General features: G+C 40.6%; 1 protein-coding gene across 2 annotated transcripts in view; it reads left to right on the top strand.

Moving 5' to 3' along the window:
- Positions 1-404: 404 nt before the first annotated feature.
- The window catches only part of abcc8 (ATP-binding cassette, sub-family C (CFTR/MRP), member 8), a 46628-nt gene continuing 27003 nt past the window's right edge, over positions 405-20029 (top strand). Inside the window, exons 1-12 of one of the 2 annotated variants that reach the window (XM_034535095.1) lie at positions 405-425; positions 3220-3382; positions 5094-5235; positions 7411-7532; positions 9239-9405; positions 10358-10600; positions 13711-13899; positions 15094-15258; positions 15359-15514; positions 17430-17564; positions 18854-19016; positions 19954-19994. In XM_034535095.1, coding sequence (XP_034390986.1) covers positions 405-425; positions 3220-3382; positions 5094-5235; positions 7411-7532; positions 9239-9405; positions 10358-10600; positions 13711-13899; positions 15094-15258; positions 15359-15514; positions 17430-17564; positions 18854-19016; positions 19954-19994 — 1707 coding nt within the window. Of the gene's footprint in view, positions 426-3219; positions 3383-5093; positions 5236-7410; positions 7533-9238; positions 9406-10357; positions 10601-13710; positions 13900-15093; positions 15259-15358; positions 15515-17429; positions 17565-18853; positions 19017-19953; positions 19995-20029 lie in introns of those variants that run through there. The other variant, XM_034535096.1, reaches the window with a different exon arrangement.

Genomic DNA, 20029 nt, shown 5'->3' with positions numbered 1-20029 from the left:
CAGTCCTCCACGCTACACGATGATGCACGTGACTGCTGCGAGTTTCAGCGTCGCTTCCACGGCTGTGGTGTGTTTGGTGGAGCGCCAACTGTCGACGGTCCATGAATAATACCAAGCGTGGCCTTAGATGGAGGACCTGCCTTCTTCTCCCTCCCTGCTCCTCCTCTTCCGCCTCCTCGGTACTCGGGTTCAGCACCGTGGACAGCGACTGGCCTCCTCAAGCCGCCGCCTGCGGTCGGACGGTCAAACACAAAGTGGGACAGCGAGACGTCGGACGCACTCTGGATATATGAGACTGTCATTTGGGAGATTATTCTACTTTAACATTTTTTTTTTTACCTCGTTTCTTTGTTTAATTCCAAGCGAAGGATGTGGCAGTATTGAAGAGTGTTTTGTGAAACGCAATGCTCTCACTATATAAACCGGTAAGTTATGCACATGCACGGCATAGCATTGAAGGGTGTTTGTATTGTTGACATCATTACGTATTTCTCTATTACACATGGGCCTAAAACACCCAGTATATGTAAATATCCACTCGGACCTACATGTTGACATTGCATACATCATTTTCCAGAAGGGCTGGCTTATCTAATTGTTTTGGTCATCACGGTTAATGAAGGAAACCACGTGTCTGCTGTAATGGAATAATTTATCACTGGGAGTTATTCATTTCTAGAGGCGAAATATGCAGAGTGTGAAATACTGGATGTGTTTTTTTTTGTTTTTTTTTTGCGGCTGGGCTGTTACATTGTGGTAGCTCACACACTGTCACAGCCAGATTGTGAACCTTTTCTAAAAGATGAGTTGGAGGACATCACCGCCCTCCCCCCTCCCTCCTTGTCTGTCTTTCTTCTCATTTGAGTGGGCAAGAGGGACTGTTTGTGTGAATGCTGCCAAGATAGATGTATAGATCAACACATGATTCCTCATTCACCTCTTACCCTCACCTTACTCCCACATATACAATCATCACTGTGCATATATCATGCACACACACACTCACACAGTCAAGCATGTTATATTTAGTTGGCATCTGTATCTGTGGCAAAGATATGATGTCACCACATAACAATGGCAGGGTCACATTTAGGGCTGTTATGATATTTAATGATTTTAGGAATGCCTTATTCTTTAACTTTGCTGTCAGCCCCCCATCTACTAACCTTCTTTATCTTTTTTTATGTCTTTGTGAATGGCCGCTGCTCTTGTACTTATTCTTTCTGCACACACTGAAGCTTCCACTCTCCCCGGGCAATCTAGTGATGGATAGTGCTTATCGCTTATCTAGGTTACCACAAAACTGGAGCTCAGCCAGTTTTCCCAGCAAATAAATCCTAATACAGACACAGTGCATAATAAAACTTACTTACTTACTTTAGTTGAGGCATCGATGCTGACAATATATTCCAAGATGCGATTGACTAAGATCTATTCTCATTTAGTTGAAACCCGTGCTGATGTGACATCTGGTACATCTGTGCCATTTTGAATAACAGATTACAGTTGTTAGTGAAAATACTCCTCTCCTTCACTTAATTTATCCAAACCCCCATGTATTGCTCCACTGTTTACGGTCAGCTGGTGTAAGTATGATCATCAGAATAAGAAAATAATTAATGCACGACAGGAAGAAGATACAGGACGTGGCTAAAGTTGCTATGAATTTTTCATCTTAGATGTATTGACGTTCTATGTATCTCAGAACTGCATATTTTCCATACAACAGCTTCTTAAAAGATAACACACTAGTGTCTTTATTTTTTTTACTCAGTATAAACATATAAATAAGAAATCTGGACACAGATATGTACTTGCAGGAACAATCCTGTTCTGTCTGCAGGTTTGCAAACAGCTTGCAAAGACATTTGGCAGCATTCACACAAACAATCCAGCATTTAAATTGACATGTTAGTGTTTTTCAGATTAGCCACTATTGCAGTAATTTTATCAAAACCTTTTCATTCTGCTTTGATTAAATATAAAGCGATCACCAACATGATTATTTGTCAAGAGTTATGACAGCACGATGTCTTTCCGGGACATTTAATGGACCACAACATCTGATCCAGAATGAAGTCAAACAGACTTTACATGTGTAAACACTAATGTAAACACTGCTCATTACATAGAAGCTTATCTTCCTGTTGTTATGTGAAGGTCACCATGGCTTGGATTATATTAACCATAAATCACTTTAACCAGTAAGAAAAGGCACGAGTCTGTCGGGTGGATTCATGGATTAGCAAAATCTGCCCTCATGTGGTTTTTTGCTGATCCCGCAAGTCAGCTGCCATTGGCTGCAGCGAGAGCTCTATACCTGCAGGACTGGACGCACAGTTGCTATTTCTTTTATGTATGCACCATATGTGTTCAGTCCCAGTTGTGCCCTTTCTTGTTTAGCGCTCTTGAAGATATAATGTGAAATAAAGTCATAAATGATGTTATGTAATTCATGAGAACGTGGCGTTGGGATTTAGATTAGAGCGCTTAGCATGCACATAGTGTACAATGCTTGCGCTGCTCACCCAGCAGCTGTACCCCTCTCCTTGTTCCTCCCCCTCCTCCTCTCTCTCTCTCTTCATCATTCACTGCTCCCTACCTTCATTGTCTCTGTAGCTCAGTCCTCCGGCTCAGTCCTCCGGCTCGTCTGCACAGTCTTTCTCTCTCTGCTCTCGTCCTCCAAGGTCGACTTTAAGCTTTGGTTTGCAGAGAGACAAGAATAGCAGGTGCACTGCAGAATGCAACCGCTGCTCCCGCTGTGTGTGTGTGTGTGTGTGCTTGTGTGTGTTTGCGGGTCTGAATGCATTCCATTGGAGCGGTGCTGCGCCAAGTGAAGCTTCAGTTTCAGTAGGATGTCTGGAGAGTGCGGGCAGACGGGATACAGATGTTTCTTACCCAGCATGGCCGGGAAGGCTGTTTAGTCTGCTGGAAAAGAGAGAGAGCTGCTGCTGCACCAGACTGTGACTACCTCTGACCCTCATCTTCCTCCTTCCGTCTCTCCGTCTGCCTCTTTCATCAGATCCGATATTTGGGAGCTGCATTCGAGAGGGAACAGGAAGGAGGTCACCTGGGGAATTATCTGCTGAAGAAGCCATCAGTCTTCCCTTTGAAAAGACAGCATGCTCTGAGAAGCTCTACTTAAAATCTCTGTCTCTCCGCTGTTTCTGGTCCTCCCCTCCTCCTCTTCCTCCTCTTCTTCTGGCGGGTTCCCAGCAGAGTTCCGGTTCCACCATGTCCTTGGCGTTCTGTGGGAACGAGAATAACTCGATGGCCTACAACGTGGACAGCGGGGTTCTGAATAACGGCTGTTTCCTTGATGCGCTCAATGTGGTGCCACATGTTTTCCTCCTCTTCATCACCTTCCCCATCCTCTTCATCGGTGAGTGTCACTGGGAGGTGAGACCCTTCATAGCTTCTTCAAACCACATCTCCCCCCCCCCCACACACACACACACACGCACACACGCACACACACACACGCATGCACACAGATCGCAAACTCAAAGATTGATGAGCTGCTCAGTTTTTGCTCTATCCCCATGTTTACTTTTATATGTGATTAGTGTACTATTAAGTGCTTATTTTTGTATAAAGTCTAGCGAAACACTTTTCATACACTTTGATTCTCTGAGTTAAAACGTCCTCTCTGGGTGTTGGCTGTCCCATAGCCAACGTCAGAAATATAAGTCTTTCTATGGTAGAACAAGGACATATTTCTTGAACTGCAAGCCAATGTGACTCCTCCTGAATGTACAGAGGCAAGCAGATGCCATAGTGCTGGTATTAGGTTTCACCTCCATTGCTCCTGACCATTCCATTAGTGTCATCGTTGGTGTGTAACAGCTCCGGTCGTTGGCACAGTCAAATGCTCCGGCTTCATCGTCTGCCCTCTCGTGTCAGTGTGTGTGTGTGTGAACATTTGTTTTTCAAGCAGGACAACATATTGTCGCTTCATACAACTGATTTGGCTCTGCGTTCCTGTTACAGCCTATCAGATTATATTAACACACAGAGACATTGTCTTCCTCGTTGACACGTTACACTCCCAGCTCATTTCATTGTGTCTTTGTGCTGCATGCATACATGCTTCCACACATTACCACATTTCAAAATGTGTGTTTATTGTTATGTTCATATGTTTTTGTAGTAGGCTATCCTCCAATACTTCAGCTTTTAGTGTCAGCTATCCATCTGTCCGTCTGTTGGTCGGTCCGTCCACCAGATTCAGGTCCAGATAGAAATATTAGATGGATTGCCATGACGTTTTTTCGACAAACAATCATGTTCTCATCAGCGTGAATTGTAACAGCTTTGGTGATTCCTTTTATTTAATCCTAGTTTAATCAAGTCAACATTTCAATTTGTCGGCTACTTTGGTTTATGACAAAATATCTTCTAAACTATTGACTTTCCCATCATAATATAGAACATGCTAGCATGCGTACACACTAAACTACGATGGTAAACATTAAACACTTGCTGCCCATCAGCATGTTAGCATTGTCTCACAAAGCCTCTAGCATGGCTGTAAACTATAAGTCTTTTTTGTCTTGAGAAGTTGACATGCTTCCAAAAATTCTGATGAGGTTATGAGGCCTATGAAGTTTCAGAAAATGGTAAAACAATGATTTCATTGGAATGCAGTGTGTCTGTGTGTGTGTGTATTTGTGAATGCTAGCTTGTGCCAACACTTCTCAGCAAGATACACTGTCCATCATGAGATGCCAACAACAGAGGAGTCACTTACATAATCTGGTCAGCAGAGATGTGTTATATGACAGCAGTAACTCACATTACTGACCTAAGTTACACAATAAAACCCATCGTGAGCTAAAATAATGGACTTAAGGCCAGCAGCCATCTGGCCACTCTAACTGGCTCATGTGCCAAGCATCGAACGATGTACTGATAATAATACAACTTTCCTGAACTCGTAAAACTTAACGTAAAACGTAACTTGTAGGCTGTCATTACCCCAGCAGACCTTTCCATTTAGTTTACCTTTCATTCAGCTTTGCTGTTAATATGAGGGCATTTTGTCTGGCTGTGTATTGAAAGTGACACACTTTATTTCCTGTCTTGTCTTTGAGGCTGGGGCAGCCAGAGTTCAAAGGTCCACATCCACCACAGCACCTGGCTTCACTTTCCTGGTCACAACCTGCGCTGGCTCCTCACCTTTGTCCTGCTCTTCATCCTCGTCTGTGAGATTGCAGAGGGCATTGTCTCCGATGGGTATGTTTGAATAATTCATCTAAATAACCAATCTAACTTGTAAGTGATATATTTTCATTAACTCCTGACACTGATGATGTGACTATTAGGTTTTAGCAAAAATTCCTCCAATTAATATTATTATTTACGCATTTACTCATCTTTAAAAGTTTTGTGTAAAACATTTTACAATAACTAGATTTGAGACAATTGTGTATTCATGCTAAACAGAGTATTGGCGGTTCAAGTTGAATGGTGGTTCTAGTAGTCCTTGAACAAAGAACCGAGGACTTAGCTTAACACTTCATTATTTATCAATTTCATCATAATGTAACCAGGGTTGCAACATTCCGAGAATATTCAAAGTTGGAAACTTTCCACGGGAATTAACGGGAATAAACGGGAATATACGGGAATATACGGGAATTAACGGGAATAAACTGGAAATGTTGGGGTAATTTAACTGTATGTACCTTGTCATAAGCAGACATGCATGCAAACATTTATAATACAACTTTTAAAAATTAAATTTTTGACATTTTGTGAGTAGAACTTTATTCTTTCATCGAACAACAAAAACATGAACGTTGAATAAAAAAGTTGTATTCCCTATGATCACCACCCCCCAACCCAATTTTTTAGTGTTTTTCCCTGAATCCATTCAGGTCTAAATGCTTTCTTCCTGGACCTCATCAACGTCCTCCTCACTGCTGTAAAAAGTTAGTCTACTGTATACAGATAAACTTGGTATTAAATTGAACATGGCTTCAGTTTACCAAGTAATCAATATGCTAGGTAATGAAAAACAGTGTTGGGAAAGTTCACTTTCTACATGAACTACTTCAGTTCATATTTCATATTTCAGTTCATAGTTCATAATTCAAGATGTTGAACTAAGTTCACAGCTCCAAAAAATGAACTAGTTCAGTTATTTTTTTCAATATGTTGCGAGCTATAATTTAAATCTCTATCTGTCTGCAATACCGCTCTTGGCCTCTACACCACTCTGCGCTCTCACACTTGCCAGGCAAAGGGCTGAAACGCTCAGACAACACTGATGACAAAGATGTTCAAAAACAACAGAACGTTTTATGTTTATGTTTCTGGCAGACAATGTTCCCAACCAGCTGCATTCAGGGTCCAGCTGAGCTGGGCGTCCATAGTCTTGTTCTCAACTACATTTAAAATTCCCAAAATTCCCGAGACAAAATTCCCGTGGAAACTTTCCGGAAATTTACTGGAAACTTTCCGCCCCTTTGCAACCCTACATATAACACATAATATAATAATAACTTCCATCATATAATACTCACCAGGCTCTTCGGGTGAACTACATTTCATACAGGACTAACAGCTCACGAGTCCCTCGTCTAACTCATTAGCCTGCAGCAAATATCCACACTGCTAAAGATTAAAGTTTAGTATTTTTACTTTACGTAAAGTAAAGTAAAAAAACACAAACTGAAAAAGCAAAGCTCTCATGTTAGCATGCTGAATCAGCAGACATCTGAAAAGAAGCTGTTTTTGTGATGTAGATTTTTGAGCACCTCTTTTTTAATTTTTAATCCTGAAGCTAAATGATGATAATATAGTTAATTCAACAACTTGCTAGCTAGTGCCCAGCGCTGTCGATCTTTGATTCATTGATTGCTCACAAATTAAGCATTTGTTCTCGCAGGATACGAAAAAACATTACATAACCAGCATCACAGGTTAAAAAGAAGATTTAAATAGGTGAGTTTTGATGGCTGCTAAAATCAGTGGCTATGCTAATTTAGGCTACACAACACATTGACTTAGCCATTACAAATGTGCTCCAATCAAAAGGTTCTCTGCCTTTAAAGTCAGCAAAAGTTTATAAATCTTTTGCCAAGGAGGTAATTGTCAGAAACACAAGCAGACATGGTTAAGAAGAGAACCCATATCTGGCCTTCCTCTCTTTAACATCTCCCTGTTATCTGTTAACCTCTTCTTTCCTCTGCCCGGGCCACATGAATCCTTTTTCCTGCCCATGCGCCACAGTGCCCAGTAAACACTCAGGATTGCTATAGGTTACTACAGTGATTGTAATGACCTTGACGTGAATAGAGGAGGTCTGCTCAACTCTTCACCAGGTTGTTCTGCTTTCCCATTAGTGGGAACCATTTTGTCCCTACTGTAAGCTTTTGTTCTCTTCTATCTGGTTTTCATTTGTAGGTTCAGCGAATCCCCCCATCTTCACTTATACATGCCTGCAGGTCTGGCCTTCATGGCTGGCATCACCTCTATTGTCTACTATCATAACATCGAGACCTCCAACTTCCCCAAACTACTATTAGGTACAGTATTCTTAAATTCTTTTCTCGTCTACCTTTAATTACAGTTTACTGAAGACAGTCTTTTTTTTTGCATTACTCCCACCATTATTTTGTTGTTGGTGTCTGGGTAGCTCCACTGGACACCTAGACAGGGTTTCAAGAGCCCAGAGCTTTTGATCTTTTGTGGTGTCAAAATTGGATTCAGTCTTTTGAAAACCTTGCTGAATATTGATCAGGGCTTGTAAAGCCTGGATGAATGAAACCACTAGTTATTTACCGAATGTTGTTCTGACATTAAAAACTTCTACTGAGATTTTAGAAAGAAGCTTTGAAGGCCCATCATCATATTTATGATGTCAATACCTTTGAAAAAGTGTGAAAAATATATTTGTTGTTATTGTGGTGATATAAATGTGATTTATGATTAGATTTCTGCTTGACCAGCTCTTACAGGTACAGGTGCGTGCCTCCCTTTGTGTGCAGCAAATGGGAGAGCAAATAGGGAAAATGTTGTTTATGAAATGCTTAATGCCACAAATATGGATTGAGGCAGAATATATTGTTGTTGGAAATGTTTGGATGGTCAATCCTACGCAGCAACCACAAGAATGTATTTCTGCATATAGTAAAATACTATTTGTGTATCAGAATCTTTATCTGTGGGTTTAAACAGAATGAAAAGACATGCAAAAAAGAAACTGTGCAGCATTTGAATGTTGATTAACAAATAAATTAATTAATTAAGCATCGAAGTTTTGAACTATACAAATACAAATAATGTATATAAAACTGGCCCCTTTCATGTTGTTTACCTCGTAGTGTCAGAACAACAACAGATTCATGATGATATGATTATGAGTCAGTGCAACCATTTACTAATCAATGGGTCATTACAAATTAACTTTATTTCACGTCGATATTGCCCTTCGGTCCATTACTTTTGGTACCTCTGTGTGCTTCTCTTCGACTGTTCTCGTGCATCATTAACTCATCTGTGTTCATCTTTTAATGCCTGACTAGCTACTCTCATAAAGTCGATCAGCTGCCTTCGACTTTTAAATCTTTATATCACAGTCATTCACTTGAGGAAAGTGGTGGAGCAGTGCTGGGTTCATCACTGCATGAACAGAAATGTATCTCCCATATCAAGACTCTACCATTGACCCGCAAGCTGCCACTATGGTCACTATCGTTATTCTTATCTTCTATCAGTATTTACACAATCAATCTCTCAATGTTTGCCCCAACACACATCGTCAACTGATATGGGACTTAAGATCTTCTTGGAGTAAAGACCATTGACTAACCTGCTCTTTAGTAGTTGACCTAGCAGCTGTTAGACACATATTGGTGATGTGTTACTGGCATTTCACAGGAGGAGGAGGGCGAAAGAAAGACATTGAACCATGGCTATATATATATATATATATATATATATATATATATATATATATATGTATATGTATATATATATGTATATGTATTCTATTACATTATTTGAAATGCTTATCCTATTCAGGGTCGCAGCGAAGGCACGATACACCCTGGACAGGTTCGGCAGTTTATCGCGGGGCATATATATACTTTTTTCTACAAATCCAACAAATCTAGTTTCAGACAAACTGACAAAGTATTGACAGACAAACTGCAGCTCTAATACAACCTGTCTGCAGTCGGGTTATTTATCTTTTTGCTGTCTGTTTCTGATCCGTCCTAAACCTCCTCAGCCCTGCTGATCTACTGGGTGCTGGCATTTATCATGAAGACTATCAAGTTTGCCAAGTACACTGAGCATGGCATCTGTACCAGGCAGCTACGCTACTGCATCACCGGACTGCTGGTGCTGCTGTATGGACTCCTACTGGCCGTGGAGATCAATGTGATCCTGGGAAGGGTGAGTCTGTGTGTGTGGTCTTGTATGTGAAGTTGTATTTAGCCAGCTGATGGTGGCCGGCTTTTAGCTCCAATCACTTTCCCTTTTAGTTGAGAATCCAAATGGCTCCAGTGGTCAGTAGTCAGGAAAGCTGCCGTATTCGGGATAACACTAGTTTGAATGCTGCATGCTTGTTTTTGAAAACCTAAACTTCATGGTGGTGCCAGATGAATGGTCAGTGGATCCCTATTTCATTTGGCTTCATCCTGTGGGGGCCATGCACGTGTACACAAAATGTCACTCTAATCCATCCAATAATTGTTAAGATATTTTAGTCTGGCTGACCGACAGCTGGACATTGCCATTCCTAAAGCTGTGCTGCTAGCATGGCTAAAACCACATTTTTAGAGGAATAAAAGACCAAACGTTTCATGAAAAATGCAGCAAAAATGAAAAATGAAAAAAAAGTCAAGATTAAAGTTTAAGGCCAGATATTTTCAGCTTTATGAAACCGACGATAAGAGCCCCTGCCATCTGACTAATACTGCACTAAGTCTGTTAAAGTCATCAGTATGTTTGTAATATGCTCTTTTATAGGAATTCAATTGTTGAAACAGTCCAAAACATGTTTTTGTTTTCTAGATGCTATGCAGTTCAGTCGAATGATTATGAATGTAGAACAGATTCAATGTTAAGCCCAGCCAAGATTTAACCATTGCCATAGTGACATCAGACACCCTGTAATTTATACACAATAGAGACAATTATCCCCTTCACAGCTATATTAAATCCTACTAATAAAAGTGTTTTCAACTGTCATATATATTGTGTTTTAGCTCTAATATGCAGTATGGAGGAAATCACAACAATGATACAATCAATGTCTAATCAGCAGTTGCATGGTTTGTTATATTCACCCTGTATAGTCCAATAATAAATCAAACTTGTCTTTCTGTCCTTCCTTCCATAACAGCGCTACATGTGTTTCGCCGACCCCACCGAGGTGAAGCCCCCCGAGGACCTCCAGGACCTGGGCGTTCGTTTCCTGCAGCCCTTCGTCAACCTTTTGTCCAAAGCCACCTACTGGTGGATGAACACCTTCATTACCGCCGCTCACAGGCGACCCATCGACCTCAAAGTCATCGGCAAACTGCCCATCGCCATGAGAGCCCTCACCAACTACATAAAGCTACGCAAGGCCTTCGAAGACCAGAAGGTTAGTGCACCGACTGAATGGTTTTGTGTTGTTCATCTTTACTTGGGGATTGTCGCCTGGTGCTGGAATCAACTCGGCCCACATAAGTAAGTTATATAAATAAATGTTACATGAGTCATTTTCTACCATGTGCATTTCCAAAGAAATTAGACGGATGCTCTTTTCTTCTAAAATAGTTACCAATATTGGACATTTTCCGCAGATCTTTGTGGTTTTCTTTGTGATTTTTAGATCTGAGGTCTTGAAACTGATGTGGTGGAAATCAAAAGCATTGCTTCTTCTATTTGTGCTGAATGAATAATCGCGGATGTATCAAGCACTCGTGCAGATGGCAAGTGAAAGTAACAGAAGAAGATATGTTGGAAAGAAAATGTCATAATATTGGTCTGTGTCCCCCATGACTTCTAGCATTTGTCAGAAGTGAAATGTTGAAATATTTTTGACACAAAGAAATGTCTGTATGTGAAGGGTTCCTATCGTATTTGGAGCAAACGTAATCGGGCAAACTAGATCACGAAATAGGAGAAAACTGCTATCGCTTTCTGAATGTGGGGATTAATCAAGGAATCAACTTTGATCTTCCACAGACACAAATAAGGATATACGTATTTATGTAAGAGCTTAGAGTGCAGCTTGTTTGGCTCTTTATGGCCCCACCTCGCTTCCCTTTGAACCAGGGACATTTGTTAGTTTAACTGTCTTAATAAATCTTATGTTTGTTATGTTGAATTACTGTTGGTCAGTCTGAAATGTGCGTGAAGTGATCTGGGAATCTTTTACTAGATTTCGTGTTTTAAAAAAAAGAAGAAAAAAATATGCAGCTGTTTATTAAAGACGGTGATCTCTGTCCTGTGACGACTCATCCCTGGCCGATCTGGGACCATCAAATTGAATTCAGACGACACAGAAGGGATTATTAGTGAACAGTGTAAACACTGAAATGTCACACTGCCTTTAAACATACACACATACACAACAGGCTCAAGCTTATTCTGTCTATCTCGGTCGTGTTATTTGTAAAGTCATATTTGCACATTACAAAATGGAATGCGCTTCCTCCGCTTTACACCGTCAGCACTACTTTGGTGAAACATCTTTATTGGTGTTGTGTCAGAGAAGTGTGGACTTAGTTTTTGGTGGTGTTTTATCTTACGTTGTACCGTGAAGGGGTTCTAATGTTTTTGTCCTCCATGTATGTAATGGAGGTGAACAGAATTACACACCTCTCGTCACATAGAAAGTCAGTAGTTAGCATTTCTGACTTAAAAGGTTTAAACCTGCTAGCCGGCTCGGGGCTTTTTGCTGTGACGTTTTTTATCTTCTCCTGGCATCTTTGTGGGTTTCCTTTTGCAGTCACAAGACATGCATATTTAGTGAACTGGAAACTGTAACGTGTGATAGACTCTCTTGTCTTCAGAGAACCATTGGCTCTCAGCCATTGCATCCTGAAATACTTGAGCACCTTATGACCCTAAGCTGGTATAGGAAGTGGGTGGGTTGATGGAGGAATGCTGTTCAATACAACAACAATAAGGATTTGCCGATTTGATGAAATGGAACGAAATCTCTCTGTCACATTGGACACAAATTATGCAATGCAACACACTGAAAAAAGCTTTAAAGTTTGGTTCACTGATTGTACCCTCGTATGCAAACATAAAAGACGAGTGTTGTTTCAAAATGTAACAGTCGGTATTTTGAAAAGCAAATGGCACTTCCTCCTATTCATTGAAATATTGACACTTTTACATATAATTTCTCCTTCTTTCCTCTCTGTCTCACTTTTTTTGCACAAGTGTCAGCGGTCAGAGGTGAAGGGCCTCCTGTACAGGTCATTGTTTTCCAGTGTTTAGAAGGTCACAGAGATTCATCACTGGTGCATATATGTGTCCGATGTGAACGCAACCCCCTTTCCTTCCGGTAGAAGCAAGGGATGAGAGCGATTGAGAGATCCCAGTGGAGAGGTGGGGGGTGGGGCACTTAGAGGAGAACCCAGAGGCGGCGTACCATTGCTATTCTACTGTGAACGAGGCGACATCTCGACCCCTGTGGGGGTGAAAGCACTGCGCTTCATGGGAAGCTAGAATCACTGTGCATGTGTGAGAAGAAACTTCCTGCTTCCTTCTCGTTTGAACCCAAGGTAGAAAGAAAGGATGTGTGTTTGTGCGTTTATTTGTGTGTGACGCGCACAGTGACACTGGTTTCGTGTGAAAGCTGAGGTCCAACACAAACTCATATGGAAAGATAGAGACACATGTTATCAGTCACGTCTGTTCTCACAGTTCTGTGAATGAATGAGTCAAGCTCACAGAGACGTGCACAAACACAAACACAAACACAAACAAAATGTTCTGGGAGTGCTTACAGCACCGTGACGGTCCAGATGTTTTCCTCTGATCATTACTTACGAACTAAACCAAGCTGTTGTCTGGTTGTGAAGTTTATATATATTTTGAACCTCATACATCTTTTAAATAAAGATCAGTAGCTCTTCCAGTCTGCCTTCAAAGAAAAAGTGATTTTGAATGATTTAGGATATCTTTGAAAACCATCTGCCTGTTTTCACTCGCTGTTTAATTCTCATCCATCTGCATCTGTTTTCTAGCATCATTAGTTTAAGGGCAGTCATACATGATTGACTGAGCTCCTCTGTGAAAATCACCATTAATCATCCCATGATGCAGCTGCAGCAGCACCGTGCATGATGTGAGCCCCGAACTTGACCTAATTTCACAGGTTTCTGTTGCAGTGGTGGAGCGACTCTTGAGTTAAAGGTGTCCGCTTTTATGGTGCACAGCTCCACAGAGAAATGGCTGTGTGTGATGTTTGGTGCAAAGAAATAACAAAGCAATTTAAGCCGAGCTTCAACAGCAGCCTTCGTCGTTACACTAATGAAACAACTTGATGTTTCTAATAGATGATGATTGATATTTGTAAATTATATTTTAATAATCCGAATCCTTGAAAGTAATCTAGACAAAATTGTTATTTAGTTTCTGCCGATAAGCTGTAATCAGCTGATGACATTATCTGAATGCCGTTTTCCCTTCATCATATTCAATCAACATGCTGATATATTTCCTCTTTTATTTCTTTTTATCTTCCCATAGAGGCCTCAGAACACAACTCCCCAGGGCCCAAAGTGGATCTGGCAGGCCTTGAGGAAAGCATTCGGCAGACCTCTCATCCTCAGCATCACATTCCGCTTCATGGCCGACTTGTTGGGCTTCGCCGGCCCTCTCTGTATCTCTGGCATCGTCCACCACATCAGCAAGGACAACCGCACCATTCAGCAGCCGGTGAGGAGTCAACCGTACTGCCATGCATACAATAGTAACGTAGCGTAACCTTACCTAATCTAGCCTTACATACCTTACGTTACCTAACCGAACATAACCTTTTTACACGATTATAGCATCAGACAAATTATTTGATGGCACCCTGTTTCATCTTTATTTCATTCTCTGGTTATGTTTTACCGACATGTAAAGTCAGACTTTATATTGCTTTTTTTCCCAAAACAAACCAGTTTCACCAAAGGTTTTTCCTTAACAACTTCCATTAACAACTTATTGTTAACTAACGTATTTGTTGTACAACATTACCTCGTCGTTAATAAATAAGCAGCACGATTTGGGAAAAAGTCATCCTTAGTTATAATATATTAAGAGCTTCAGAACTCAGACAAACACAGCTTCAGCCATGTGACATACACATTACATGGCTTCCTTCTGCCTCTCAAAGGTCTCTGTTACAGTTTGATGATGCCCTCTCTCCCACCTGTCCTGGTGGTGTAGTAATTTCATTCTCATCAAATATTAACAAGACTTATTGCTGGCGGAAGTCTTCCATTTCCAATCAACTTTTCATATTCCACTGGCCTGTCTTGGATGTGAATTTCAAACAAATAGTTGAAGACAGAAGGATGCCTAATAGAAATCGAAAAAACCAAGACAGGCCAGTGGAATATGAAAAGTCAATTGGAAATGGAAGACTTGCCCAGCACTCAAAGTAAATCCTTATTGTGTGTGTCATTTTGGAGAAAAGACTGAAAATAGGGTTGTTTGTGAAATAATGACCTAGAGCCAATGACTGTAGCAGGATAGTGTTTCTGGTACTAGGTCAGAAAAGTGGGATGAGAATAAAGCCAGATACATTTCTAATCAATAATAGTTTCACCTCATTACTCACATACTGTATCTGCTGTGCGATCCACTCTGACAGCTCCTTTTCATTTCAGTTTGATGGAGTTTCACATGATTGTAGCCTGCTGTGAAATCAAAATGATACATTTAAAATAGATGTGGTAACCCTTGACTTTTGAAGTGATTAGCAGTGACGATACTACTTGAAAGTCCTCATTGACGGAGTGTAATCCAATTCTGTCCAGTTCAGCTTGTGTGGTTGACCTTGCCGAGGCCCCTGCCTGTCTACCAATGATAAACTGGTCGATACTTCTATCTCCCCCTCTCCTTACCTGTCCGTGTTTCCAGATGAGGTTGCTGGGAATCTATTTCATTTCCTCCAAGGAGTTTTTAGAGAATGCATATGTGCTGGCTGTGCTGCTCTTCTTTGCCTTGCTCTTGCAGAGGACCTTTCTCCAGGCCTCCTACTATGTGGCCATTGAAACAGGCATCAACCTGCGCGGGGCCATACAGGTACAGGAAATATTGCATGTGACTTATTAACTGCCAAAACAGATTATTACGGTTCTACTGTTTGTCCACATGGATGTGAATGTGGTTGTCTTTCCCCCAGACAAAAATCTACAACAAGATCATGCGTCTGTGCACCTCCAACATGTCCATGGGCGAGTTAACTGTTGCTCAGATCTGTAACCTGGTTGCCATAGATACCAACCAGCTCATGTGGTTCTTCTTTCTCTGTCCTAACCTGTGGGCCATGCCAGTACAGGTAAGAAACGTGTTTTTTGCTCTATTAAGTAATGACTTATATAGTATTCATGTGTTATCTCTGTGAGTGCCCTGGCCATGACGCGTGCAGTCTCGTGTCCGCTACATTTGTAAGATCCATGGCTGCGCACCCCTTAACACGAGTTATACATTGCGTCACAATGCATTGTGTCATTTCTTTAATTTTGTTGTCATTTAGGTGCCTGTCCGTTATTGCATTTCTCTTTCATTTTATATCGTGCATTATTACACTATTGTATTTGTGTTAACCTTAGTGTTTGTTATGCTACGTTCACACCAAAAGCGTTGTGAGAATTCGCAACAATTTTGTTGTGAACGTAGCATAACACTACATTTTTTTGTATCATGCCGTGCATGGTCTTTTCTCATCAGGCTCATGGCAAAGCTCACTTTACGATCATGTGGGAAATACCTGATCGTATACAGAGATGTGAAGGCTGAGAGGAGCATCAGGTGTTATAGCTCCTGTGAGAGAAAAGATTCATTGTAAATCTGTGCAGTCAATTTCAAGCCTGTGACCTACACGCTTTGTACTGCTGTCCCATAAATGGATTCTCAGGAGAAAGTAGAGTTGAATCCAAACACCATGATAAATCATACAAATAATTGGTTACTGTTTTATTTAATATATGTTCTTGTCATATTTATCTGCTGTTTCTTTCTTCCCTCTGGCCTCTTTCATTTTATTCAAATGTAAAAAAACAGACTCGTTGCCACATTTTCATGCACCTGCTCATTTATTAACACTCCATGTCAGGGGAAGTGCAGGAAGATCAAAACTCTCGGAAACCAAAATTAGCTTTCATTACTCAGAAGGACGATAATCATAGCTGTGGTAAAAAGGACTGAGAATATATGAGGATTTTTACGTCTTTTGAATACTAATTATATTCATACTCCCAACAAGTCAGTGTCCAGTAGTTCTTTAATCACTGAGGGAATGTTAAGAAGTGGTCTGATGAATTAGAGGGAATGATACTACTGTGAAATACCTTATGCAGCGTAAAGCTGTTTACATCTCACACTTAAATCAGGTGGGATTCATGTGAGAAGCCGACAGAAACTATGGGGGTTGGTGACTTCACAACTGTACAATACCATGCTCAACGCCATGGTTACAGACTGTGTAGAAGGCAACCATGGTAAAAAGATGTCCCTTTATTTTTTTCAAGGTAATTGAAATTGTAAGCCGCTAGGTTTTTTCCATCACACACCTCGTCCCCAGTGGCTCACATTATCCCATGACAGATGGAGGAGGGGGAGGGGGGGCAAACGTGAAATGTCACGTCCATCTCCATCTGATTATGTGTGTCTTGGGAATTCCTGAACCTGGACTGTGTTCATTGTCATGGCAATGGCTGTCTGGAAAGGAACCAAGGACCGGTGGAAACATCATCCACTGTCATCTTTGTTATGGAGAGAGATAGAGAAAGAGAGGGGGAGGGGGAGAGAGAGAGAGAGAGGGGGATGGGGAGAGAGAGATGCTATATGTGAAAGATGAGGCTTTCTTCAATATTTAATTTAGATAATTCTTAATTCATTGTTTAACTTACTGACTGATGCTGGCATGAAGAGTCGTGTATATGAAACCCTGAGTTGCGTATAGAGATGTGCAGCGTTGTAAACATGCATTTATTAAATAATGATGTCTTTTCAGAGGCTGTTTTAAAGCTTTATGTCACTTGCTTGACATATTCTCGCATCTATGGTATTGTGCTCCAGGTCACTGCTTCTCACAAAGCGGTGCACTGTGCTGTTACCTTTTCTTTAAACAGTCAGTGGGGAGCATTGTGTAACGGAAAACTGCCTATTTCGAAATCTTTTCTTCCCATTTTTCTCCACACAAGGTTCAAATATATGTTATTTCTTTGTTTGTCTGTATCTTCCACTCTCAGATTATTGTGGGAGTGATCCTGCTCTACTACCTCTTGGGAATCAGTGCCTTGATTGGAGCGACCGTCATCGCTGTGTTAGCTCCTGTACAATACTTTGTGGCCACCAAGCTGTCCCAGACACAAAAGAACACCCTGGTGAGGATTTCATAGGTTGTTCAACAGAGATACAGCACTGTATGTGACTATTATGATCTATTGTTAGCCATGCTAGCTATATGTCTGGCAGGCGGTTGAGTGGTCATTGCACCACTTTGGTCCAGACAGAAATATCTCAATAACTCTAGGATCCTACTATTAATGCTTTTTTTTGTCATTATCAATCTATGGTATCCACTGCTGCTGTTATTAGCAGTAGTAATATTTTGTCTATTATTATATCTGATATTATTGGTGCTACTACTGCTGTTAATACTCTCATTACGTGTAGGATTTCTGTCATATGTTGTAATTTCACAATGTGGTTAATTCTGTACATATGACATCTATTGAACTTCAGCCCATTCTGGAAGAGAGATCCTTCCTCAGTTACTCTTCCTGAGGTTCCTTCATGCCTTTTCAACGTTGAAGGAATATGTCATATTCTGTGCAGAGCATAAAGCATGAAAATATAATTTGTGATATTGGTCTATACAAATAAAACTGAACTGAATGTTCTTCTTTTTTATTTGAGGAATGTCTTAACAATCCCAGAGGGTAAACCAATTTTGGTGATCCCTAACTTTTCATTCAATCTCTATTAGATGGAACATAATGCAGTTGGCTGCAGACATTCAAGGCCTTGATTAACTTTCCCCTGGGTCAAAACTCCTGTTTGTCTTTGGTTTACTTTGCAATGAGCATTAAGGCCTCACTGCTGGCTTTGTTTTGTTATAATATGTTGAAATCAAGTGAACTTTATAAACCATTTATTCCAGTGCATCATGGTGTTGACCAATCTCGTAACCAACAATATATTCACATGTTGAATCATACTGCAAACAATGTCTTCACTGTGTGTGTGTGGGCTCTGAGCTGCAGCTCATACACAACTTTGCAAACAGAGTTGGTCAATATTGGCTCGTCCACATCATACCAGGTAATGAAGTGTTGAATCATGACATTACATGCTTCTCTCTCCCAGATACACACATACTTATGGACACCTCAAAACAATAATGTCCTTGGAGTAAAAACAATTGTTTTATAAAAAAATTAATAAAAAAAGCTTCCAACTGCTCCAAAGTATATGTAATGATACTGTTTCCTACGGTCCTTCATGGAGCCTGGCTTTATACCAGGGAAAAACACTTGCTTAGATGGCTCAGATGTTTGTGTTGTTATTGGACCCAGAGGCGTTGAGGTGATTACGCTCATATCGCCGTCTGGATGAACCTCTTGTCTTGATTTATGGTTGTTAAATAAAAGTCTCCCTTATACCCTTGCAGGAATACTCCAGTGAACGTCTAAAGAAGACCAACGAGCTGCTGCGTGGCATCAAACTGCTGAAGCTGTACGCCTGGGAACACATCTTCTGTGACAGTGTGGAGGAGACCAGGGGCAAAGAGCTCACCAGCCTGCGGGCTTTCGCTCTTTACACATCCATATCCAGTAAAGCACTTTGTTCCCTCGCTACACACTGAACTTTGCTTGCTTACATTTGAGCTTTTAATGTTTCTTATTTAGAGAAACATTCACAGGGAGGCACAAGGCTTTGCACTATTTCTATAGTTCCACCTTTATTGAACCCCACAATTTCCATCCGATATAACTGGATGTAAAGGTAATTCATGTTTGAGGCATGGCTAACATGGATTATTGTACTTCCCCCTCATTCCCCATTTACAGTAAGAAATCAGTGCACAATTTGGTCCCGCAATACATATTTGTTTTGCTTATCTTCTTCCAGGTGAACAGTGGCTGCAGCCTGCACGGCTCCAGTCCAGTAATAGACCGTTTAAATCTGAAATCAATGATTGCATATTGAAGAAAAGCGAGTGATCATAATTTCCTCCCTGACAAGAGAGAGAGTAATGGAACAGAACCATTTGATGACAGTAATATAAACCAAGATTCAATCACCAATAATGCAAAGCTGAGACGACTGGGTCACTGCAGGAACAACCTTGTTTTTATCTTAACATCTATTTATTTTTTAGATCATATTTTTTAATTTACTGCATAGTAGAAAATAATGGCCAGTAAAAAAAAGGGGATGACGTGCAACAGATGTCCTGATACAGGATGTTGTTATTACCTCAGCAGACTGCTGATTTAACAAGACAAACAAGTTGTGAGTCTGTCTAGTTGGTTTCAAAAAAGCTTCTATTCAATTTTGGATGAAGTCAAGGATGTTGAATTTTTCATCCTATACAAAACCAAGTCATTGACAACATTTTAACAGAATATCTGTGAGTTGACAAATTATAAATTATTGCCTTTTTTGTGAGAATGTAGGGACGCAATAGATTAAATTTCTCTACATTTTCACTGGGGTTAAGTCTTGGAAAACACCTTTACATCCTCCTGTTCATTTTCTTTTCTTCAGTTTTCATGAATGCAGCTATTCCAATCGCAGCTGTTTTGACGGTGAGTTTAAATTCTATCTCTATCTTTAATTCCTG

Source organism: Cyclopterus lumpus, chromosome 6 (genome assembly GCF_009769545.1).
Source record: "Cyclopterus lumpus isolate fCycLum1 chromosome 6, fCycLum1.pri, whole genome shotgun sequence".
Classification (NCBI taxonomy): Eukaryota; Metazoa; Chordata; class Actinopteri; order Perciformes; family Cyclopteridae; genus Cyclopterus; species Cyclopterus lumpus.
Note: the sequence above shows the minus strand (reverse complement) of the source record. Positions and strands in the feature narration are given on the sequence as shown.